The 8,992-nt window shown below is 41.0% G+C and overlaps 1 protein-coding gene across 1 annotated transcript; it reads right to left on the bottom strand.

The window, feature by feature from the left end:
• Window positions 1-400: 400 nt before the first annotated feature.
• On the bottom strand, window positions 401-8,329 carry LOC129095543 (ATP-sensitive inward rectifier potassium channel 12-like). Its single transcript, XM_054604029.1, has 3 exons — window positions 8,303-8,329; window positions 2,657-2,833; window positions 401-2,042 (listed from the first exon to the last, which is right to left on the bottom strand). Exons 2-3 carry the CDS (start codon window positions 2,797-2,799, stop codon window positions 401-403), a joined length of 1,785 nt encoding a protein of 594 aa, XP_054460004.1. The 5' UTR covers window positions 2,800-2,833; window positions 8,303-8,329.
• Between the last annotated feature and the right edge of the window lie 663 nt (window positions 8,330-8,992).

The following is an 8,992-nucleotide window of genomic DNA, read 5'->3' as shown; positions in this document are numbered from 1 at the left end:
ATAGCATTTATGTATATGATGCATAATCATTTCAAAATTAAAACAAAATCATATATTTACAAAAACTCAATTGGAAATCAAGATAAAAAAAACTTGACTTAACTGTAGCTCATACACTGTATTGAATAAAACAAAAAAACAAAGTTTCAAGATACCTCATGATTTGAGAGAAATACCTGGTCGTCATGTTCAAAAGTAGATGAGCTGTGCGTTGCTTAGATGCTGATGGTATAACAACTGAAAGTGACCAATACCTGAAACCAGAGCAAGTTATGATCAAAAGCTGAGTGGATTTTGTGACAGCTACGAAAAACTTTTATTTTCAGACTAGTTCAATACTTTGGTTGGATGCACACAAACAAAGAGAGGAAACAAATGGATGGGCAGCCATTACCATCGATTAAACTCCTGACTCTCTGCTGATGTATAAAGGTAGGGTGGGCTGTAGTCTGTCAAGGCTGATCTGATTCTCTGAGTCCAGAACGCACAGCATCTCTACTGTTTGTGCCTCCACAAATGTCTCTTTGAATCCCAAGTGAATGTCATCCCCCATCTTTACCTCTCTGTCACTTCTTATATTCAGGCTCCCAGCGTCCTCCTTCACATCCCCCTCGTCCTCGTCGTCCCCACAGCACAAGGCCACCTCGTTCTCGTAGCAGAAAGCGCTGGGGGAGTGAGGGCCCAAGAGGTGGCGGGCTGCCCTCTGGGCGAATGGCGATGGAGACCGTGAGTAACTCGAGCTGGAGGACGAGGACTGCCCGCCACGACCCATCATCTGGTTTAGTTCCCTGGCACTGCAGTGAGGCGTAGATGGCACTTCGTAGGACTTATGGAAGCGGGAGTAGTCCACCTGGTAGCGGTCACCCTTCTCAAAGACCACCGGCTCAAAGCGGTAACCCCACAGGATCTCCTTGGACAAGTAGGAGCTGCGGGCCTGAGTGGTCATAGCTGTGGCTTCCACCATCCCCTCCAGGATGACTACGATCTCAAAGTCTTCCTTGAGCAGGTCGTTGCGGCTCAGGTTATACAAAGGGCTGTTCTTGTTGATCTCGTGGACCACAACCAGCGGTGACACCAGAAACAGCCGGTCCAGCCCGTCGTCATAGCCGACATCAATGTCTTTTTGCTCCAAAGGGAGGTACTCGCCCTCCGCCGTTACGTGCGGCTTAATGAGCTGAGCGCGAACATGGGCTTCGACAATGTGGCTCTTGCGCATGTTGCCCAGGCGCCACATGAGGCACAGCTTGCCATCTCGCAGAGCGATGACGGCATTATGCGAGAACAGCAAGGTCTGCGCCCGCTTCTTGGGGCGCACCATCTTTGCCATGATGGTGCCAATCATGAAGGAGTCAATAATGCAGCCCACGATGGACTGGACCACCACAGTAATCACAGCGACTGGGCACTCTTCGGTGACACACCGGAAACCGTATCCAATGGTGGTCTGGGTCTCTATTGAGAAGAGGAAGGCCCCGATGAAACCCTGGATGTGGAGGATACATGGCCGCCATTCGTCTTTCCCGTCTCCCACGTTGTTTCGAAGATCCCCTTCCTTCATTGGTATGCGAAGGCTAAAATCTCCGTGTGCAAGTGCCGTCCCCCAGAAGATCAGAGCAAACAGCAGCCACGACAGAAGGAAGGTAGTGGTGAAAATGAGCAGCAGGTAGCGCCAGCGTATGTCCACGCAGGTGGTGAAAATGTCAGCCAGGTAGCGCCGTGGCTTATCCTCCATGTTGTTGAACACTACGTTGCACTGGCCGTTCTTCTTCACAAAGCGACTGCGCAGGCGGCCAGTGCCCAGATCCAGGCCCAGACGACATGAAGGTGAAGCGCGGCAGCTGGTTTGGATGATGGGCTCATTTGTTATTCTCAAAGACAAAGCCCCTCTTCCCTGATCACCTCCTGGACACTCTCCTCCTCCTCCTTCTTCAGCCCGCATACAGGCCCCCGACAATGTCTGCTGAGTCAGAGGACTGTGGCCGTTGTGGAGGCCCAAGGTGGAGATCTTCAGGGCATCTTCGTCTGTGGAAACGATGCTGTATCTGGAGGAACACACGGTAGAAAATTTGTTCAGGGATATTGGCAGCTTATAAAGCTCTCAAACTCTCCATTCAGAGAGCAGGACATAGCAGCTAACATTTGTCTAAACTCTGATAACAGCCATGATTGCTTGCACACAGTGGGGAAATGCTACACAGTGGCTGTATTATGGGTGAACTTTTTTTGGATACACTATCCTCGGAACTCTGAGAGAGTATCTCCCCTACTACAACTCCATGCACACGGTTAAATCTGCATGTGTAAATGTTCATTAATAGTTAATAATTGGGCTGTCGTCCAGATGCTTTGCAGCCATGTTCCATAAGGTTAGAGGTTAAAGGGTTTTATTTAAGGTCTACCTGATAATGTTCAATTTTCACAACCCAAATGTTTGATATAAATAATGACTTATTATTGAGCTATAAAGCATTAGTTATTAATGCATTAACCATTATAAACCCTTTATTAAGGGTGACTTATAAAAAGCTGTACACATTTGTTTAATATCTCTGATTCTAAGTGAATTAGAACAAAAATAACCCATTGACCCAAACCCTTTTTCTTCAATAAAACATTTGTGGCCACTGACAGTGTTCTAGTCCCTATAGTCTCTTACCTGTTGACTCGCACCGCTCCCATGGCACCGGTGATCATCAGGCTGTGTCTGCGAGGGCAGTAATGTAGGTTGGGGCGGGCAGTTCCAACCATTAAAGTACTGTTGCTGGACGGAGGCAGTATGAGCTCAGGTGCTTCTTGCATTTGTTATCAGTGCTGCCTTCCCATGATACATTTTCTGTGAACAAAATATTATTCATCATTACATTTAACATGTTAAGATAAATAACACAACCAATGAAAGCTAATTCTTGTACCCCCCCCCCCCAAAAAAAAACTCAGGCACTCACACAGTACTGCTTTGGAGTGACATCAACATGCAAACATGCTATCAATGATATTGTTAACATGCTAATATTTACTGTGGCAAGTAGGAGTACTATGATTAGCACGCTAATATGCTAAACAAACATGACCATGTTAACATCTGGTTATTTCAGCAGGACAGTTGAGGCTGATGGGAATGGCATAAGTTTTATAAGACTTTGGTAATAGTTTAGGACAAATAAAAAAATTGACCTAAGCTAAATTACGTGGCAGTTCATCCAAAAGTTGTTGAGTTATTTAAATCCGGACCAAAGCAAGCGGATCAACCAACATTGTCATCCATAGCGTCACGTTCCTAGCGTGGCTAAAAATCTGAAGAATCAAATATCTCTGCAAATTTTGGCCTTGCCCTAATGCACGAAGCAGACCAGACAGTTTTGTGTGATGAAAGCTTATTGATTAGGTCCTTGCTAGTGGTTAGCCTTAGGGAAGTTCAGGCCAACCAGGGGTGGAAAACCAGACAGGCAGTGGGAGGGACAAAGGTCTAAAAAGAGATGAATCAGTGGTAATCTACTGTTAGAGGAACAATTGATCTGCTGTTTGGCCTGATGACAAGGTTGAAGGGTGATTTTGCTCGGCTTATTATGTCAGCAAGCTGGGAACCAAGAGAACCAAAAAGCACTGGGTTGCATAACCAATAAAACGGTCAATCGCACGCAATATTAAAGGTCAACAGTTGTTTATGTTTTATGGTACCCGAATCCCTTTGGATGATATAAGTAATTTAGTTGACGATAAAAGGTAGTAATGGATTGTCTTGGGGAAAGTCTCTGACAAGTACAGTTTAAGAGCCTTTGTTCAATATCGCCATCAATAACAAGTACAAGCAAACAGAAACACACTCACACCCACAAACACGTCCAGATTTTGATAGGATTTGTTGTCATGTAATGTGGGCCGTGTGCAACCATTGTGTGAGTGCGTGATGCTTCCAGACTCTCTTTCCTCCTACACCAAGGACAGATGTTACGAACTGGCTGCTGATTGGCTGGATGAAGAATGATTGTCGACCTGATAATCCCAAAAGGGCAGATGATTACGTCAGCTGGATAACTCGCACAGCTGGAGGAGAGAGTCCTCTGCGTGATGTCCCGACCTTTTCTTACAGAGTCTTTAAAGATGCCAGCCAACATGCCGATATGTTCACCCCATAGGCCAGTGTCAGTGCCAGCAGCATCATGAGCCGGATCAGGCAGAACACCACAGGTCTGCTTGAGTATAAGACTATATTGCTCCGGTGTAGTTCTGCTGAATTTATCTTTCATTTTATTGTATACTGTTACTATTGGTGAGGAGAACCCCAAGTTTTTAGTTTTTTTTACATCAGCATCAGTTTTTCACATGTTTGTGTTGTTTCTAATGTTCTGTGTGTTAATCTTGTTGGTTTGTTTTTATTTCCGTATCATGCCAAACATTTGGTCCATCCCACATGGAATTACAAGACACAGCTATTTATAAAAAATATATAACATGTCTCTTTTTTAAACATAAGTTGTTACATTGGATAAAGGGGTTGTCAATACATTTTTTGTAGTTGCATTATATTCAATTTTACTTCTGAAGAATGATACTTGTGTTTGTCATCATTAGAATCATGCAAAGCTGACTGTATATAATGTTAAGTTGTTGTTAAAATGAACGAGAGGTTTGTGGACTGTTCTTTTGTCTACCTGTTGATAATATAATGCAGTATAATAGTGTGTGGGAAAAGTGTTGATGCCATGATGAACATCAGGTTTATAGGTTTAACTGAATTTTATACAAACAATAAAAAACACCAAAACAAAGCCGTCCACACTAGCTCTCCATTAACTGTCTTGGCTTTTGGACCCACGAGGATATGAAGTCCTAAAATGCTCGTCATCTCCATGACAACTGAGCAATTTCCATCCAGAAAAAAAAGCTGTCGAATGAGTCTTAAGTCAACAATGTTTTTGACAAAACTGCTACAAAACCAACTATGACTTTAAACATTATGTCAACTACTCTCAAGATGAAAAATGATTATCTTCACATATGTGTGGCATGTGTTGCAGGACCATTACACCAATCCATTTTACTGGATTCATGTTATAGATTTAGTATCTGTGACGTATCAAAGACCAAATCCATGTTTGTTACATGCCTCCCCAGTGAAGCTTTGTTTACATTTTAGTTCATGGCATTGAAACAAAAACAACTGAGATTTTCATTTCTGTGGCTGTAAATGCTTTGTTTCATAAAGGCTGATGTATGTGTTTATTAGTAACTGTATGCGTGAATAACCAATAAATAACACCATTAACTCAATATTACTACTAATGAAGCTTGCTGTTGTCAGTATCTCCCCTGGCCTTCTCAGCTGACGAGATCCCTGAGGGAGAGGATCGGTAATAAATGGCTTATCATAGTTACTGTATTAGCTGTCTCCATAGTAGCATCTCTCCTCTCACTATATGGGGCTGATTTGCTGTGTGTGTGTGACGATGGTTTATCATGTGAGACAACTTGTGAGGAGTAAAATGTAAACCGACCGAGGAGAGGAAAGGAGAAGAGAGGATATAAGAAGAGGCCCTGGACTCTCCCCCAAAGGACCAGTGAGTAGGATTCAGTGGAATTAATTGGCAAAAATGGTATATACTTTTCATGTTTTCATCAGTGTGAAAACACTAGAAACTAAGAATCATTGTGTTTTTGTCAGCTTACAAATGAGCAAATGATACAAATGATTTATATTGGAGTTCACCAAGTTTCTACTGAAGCCCAGAATGGACAAACCAAACACTGGCTCTAGGAATAGCCTTTTGCGTTTTTTACGCTAAACCTGTCAATCACAAGGTCGCCAGGCCCTAAAGCATACTCTGCTTTATTGTCCATATTACTATAAATGGGATCATAATTAACTAAATGAACTTCATGCTTTATTAAAGAAGATGTGAAACTAGCATTTGACACCATAAACTCTTGTTTACAATGTTTACTAATGTACTAAATCAAGTAAGTAGCAAGGTCATTTTTTCATAGACTTCTATACAATCAGAGTTCTTTTGGCAACCAGATGAGTTGCCCCCTGATGGCCATTAGAAAGAATGCAAGTTTAAGGCACTTCCTCATTGCCTTCAATTTTCAGACCCGGGAGTTGCTATTCAGTTGGTGTAACAATTTCCAAACTCACTGCTAGTTACCACTATATAATAAATAATACATACTGGTCCTTTAAATTAACCACTTATACTCAAAAAGAAGCACCAAAAACTGCAGCAAACCACAAATACTGATTATTATAATTATGCAGTGTGTTGAAGACTCTGATGTAGCGCTTATCCAGGTGCGTCAGAGGAACTAAACTGACATATATTACAGAGTAATCTCATGAGGAGGAAAATAATGGAGGGAGCCCTTCTCAAATACCAGATTACTATGTCCCTTAATCTCCCAATCCAAGTTGCTGTGTGACCTGGTTTAAACCCTTTTGTGTAATCTGAGATCTAATGATATGTAAAGGAAGGGAGGGATAAGGAAAAAAAGAAATAAATGCTATGAAGTCCACCGCGTTGGACAGAGTGTGAGAAAAAAAAATACAGATTAAAATGAAGAGATTATGACGTCAGACGATGTTTCTACAGCGTGTAATGCCATTTACAGAAAAGTAAAAGATTTACACACAAACCCACACCAAAGGTTTTCCTTAAAGACAAAGGAATGTGTAAAAACGTGTGAGAGAGCTGCATTTGGTCATGCCATGTTTTTATCCTTTGTCATTTTTTCCTCTCTTTTTCTGTATCTTTGTATATATGTAATGTCTTTAAGATGACATTGGTCCCATAGGACAGCTGTAGGTTCACACAGTGTCCTGAAAAATATGGACCTATGTGTGTAACAGCCACGTACTTATTTTCACTAGAACAACGTCATCATCCCACACATGCACGCGCACGCGCACACACACACACACACACACACACACACACACACACACACACACACACACACACACACACACACACACACACACACACACACACACACACACACACACACACACACACACACACACACACACAATATCTATTAACAGTAATAGATGAACATTAAAGAGTAGCCTATTTGTGTTCTCTACTACTAACTAAATACATTAACTCAAGTGTTACTTGTACTTTATACGAGTATTTTCTGTATTCTGCTCCTTTATACTTTTGCTGTACCAAATTTTAGATGCAAATACTGAACATATGTCCTAGATCCTCCTTAAAGTGCTGCTTACTTGTTAATGCATAGGTAATAATATACTGTGTACAAAACGCATGACACTCTGAATAGGGATGTTTTGCATAATGAATAATTTTACTTTTATTATTTAACGTATAACCTTAATAATAATAGTAATGTTTTAATCCTACTAAACAAACAAACTAAAGTATTGTGTAGTTCCTAGGAAAGAGCAAAATAGAGAGCAAAATGGAACTCCTGTAGGACAAATCAGCTAAATATTGTAGTAAAACTTTGAAACTATTACTTGTAATGGACTACATTTATAGTGGTGTATTTTTCTTTTACTGGAGTAAAACTTCTCAATGCTTCTTGGGTTAAATTTTCACACGTAAATTCTCATCGGTTTGATAGGAGATATTCTGAGCCACACTATATATTTGGGTCATAATTTGTTGCCTCTGCCCATAAATGCGTATCAGATGTGTGACGCCAATCAAAAAAAAAACTGTTATGGATAAAAGTGAAGTTTCCATCTTTGCACATTCATCACTGTCGAAGGAAGTCAATGGTTCTCAGAAGTTATGACGGGGCAGTTTGCAAACTAAGCAACAGCTGTGACGTGAATCTGTTGCATTGAGGCCACAGGAGCTGTCCAGTGCTGGAAATCAATCCAAAGCCTGAAGGAATAATCGACAGCTGGGAGCGGTGGGGGGGTGGGGGAGGGAGAGGGGTTGAGTATTACCCTAACCTTGAAAAATGAATTTGGCCTTTAAAATCTTTTCCTCTATCTGTTTACACTCTCCACATATTTTACAGTCGACTTAGTCGGCCACATGAAAGGTTTGTCTAAGTATTAATTGTTTTTTTTCTGAGCAGTTAGAATAAGTTAGGGACAGAAAATCAAGGACTTATCAAGGTGAAACTTTCTTAATATGCCTTTTTGAAATGTTTAAGATTTAAAGTGGAGTCAGGAAAGTAAACAAGTTAACATTCTTGATCATAACAAATGATAAAGAAATGCATTTTTTGTATAACAAGTATTTTTCTAATATTCCCAGATGAGCCAAAAGATAATAAAAACATTACAAATAAGAATAAAAAATAAGAATATAAAGCTATAAACTCTTACCTTGGTGTTGCTGTAGACTGAATCACTGGAAGACTGACATCCGTTTCATCCTCATAAAAAAGAAAGATGCTTGAGTTGCTCCTCTCTTCTTTGCTTCCTCGTTTTCCTTCAATAAACAAACTGCGTTTTCATAAATGCGCTCCCAGATTTCTGTTGCACAAACTTGCACATGTCTCCAGTCGGAGCTTTGTCTTGTTGCTCCATAGTAGATGAACAGAGCTGCTCCCGCCTGGTGGTTGTGCATCTGCTCCGATCCCTGCCAGTGTGTGTGTGTGTGTGTGTGTGTGTGTGTGTGTGTGTGTGTGTGTGTGTGTGTGTGTGTGTGTGTGTATGTGTGTGTGGGTGTGTCTGTAGAGTGACAGCGAGAGAGGGAGAGAGAGAGCTCTGATTATGTTCCTATTTATATATATATATATATATATATTTTTTTTTTTTTATATACATATATATATGCTATTGTTTTCCCAAGAGTGTGGAGATGTGGATTGTATGATTTAGACTTTAGCCCACTCAGACTTGCACTGACATCCAACAGAAACACACCAGTGAAGACTATTGTAATCCTACATGATTTCTGTATAAAGACTCAGTGGGAGTGTTTTTGAGGCGTTTTAAAATGCGTTTGTATTGACTCTATGGTACAAAATGGGGTGTTTTTGGTTGCATTTTGCTTTTGATTATTATTAAATA

This window comes from Anoplopoma fimbria, chromosome 9 (assembly GCF_027596085.1).
Source record: "Anoplopoma fimbria isolate UVic2021 breed Golden Eagle Sablefish chromosome 9, Afim_UVic_2022, whole genome shotgun sequence".
NCBI lineage: Eukaryota > Metazoa > Chordata > Actinopteri > Perciformes > Anoplopomatidae > Anoplopoma > Anoplopoma fimbria.
Note: the sequence above shows the minus strand (reverse complement) of the source record. Positions and strands in the feature narration are given on the sequence as shown.

Bases quoted from the DNA above. Each gene is read 5' to 3' on its own strand.
- LOC129095543 (XM_054604029.1), bottom strand. From the start codon at position 2,799: ATGCAAGAAGCACCTGAGCTCATACTGCCTCCGTCCAGCAACAGTACT. The intron at 2,043-2,656 runs GTAAGAGACTAT...GTGTTCCTCCAG, and splicing joins GGAGCGGTGCGAGTCAACAG to ATACAGCATCGTTTCCACAG.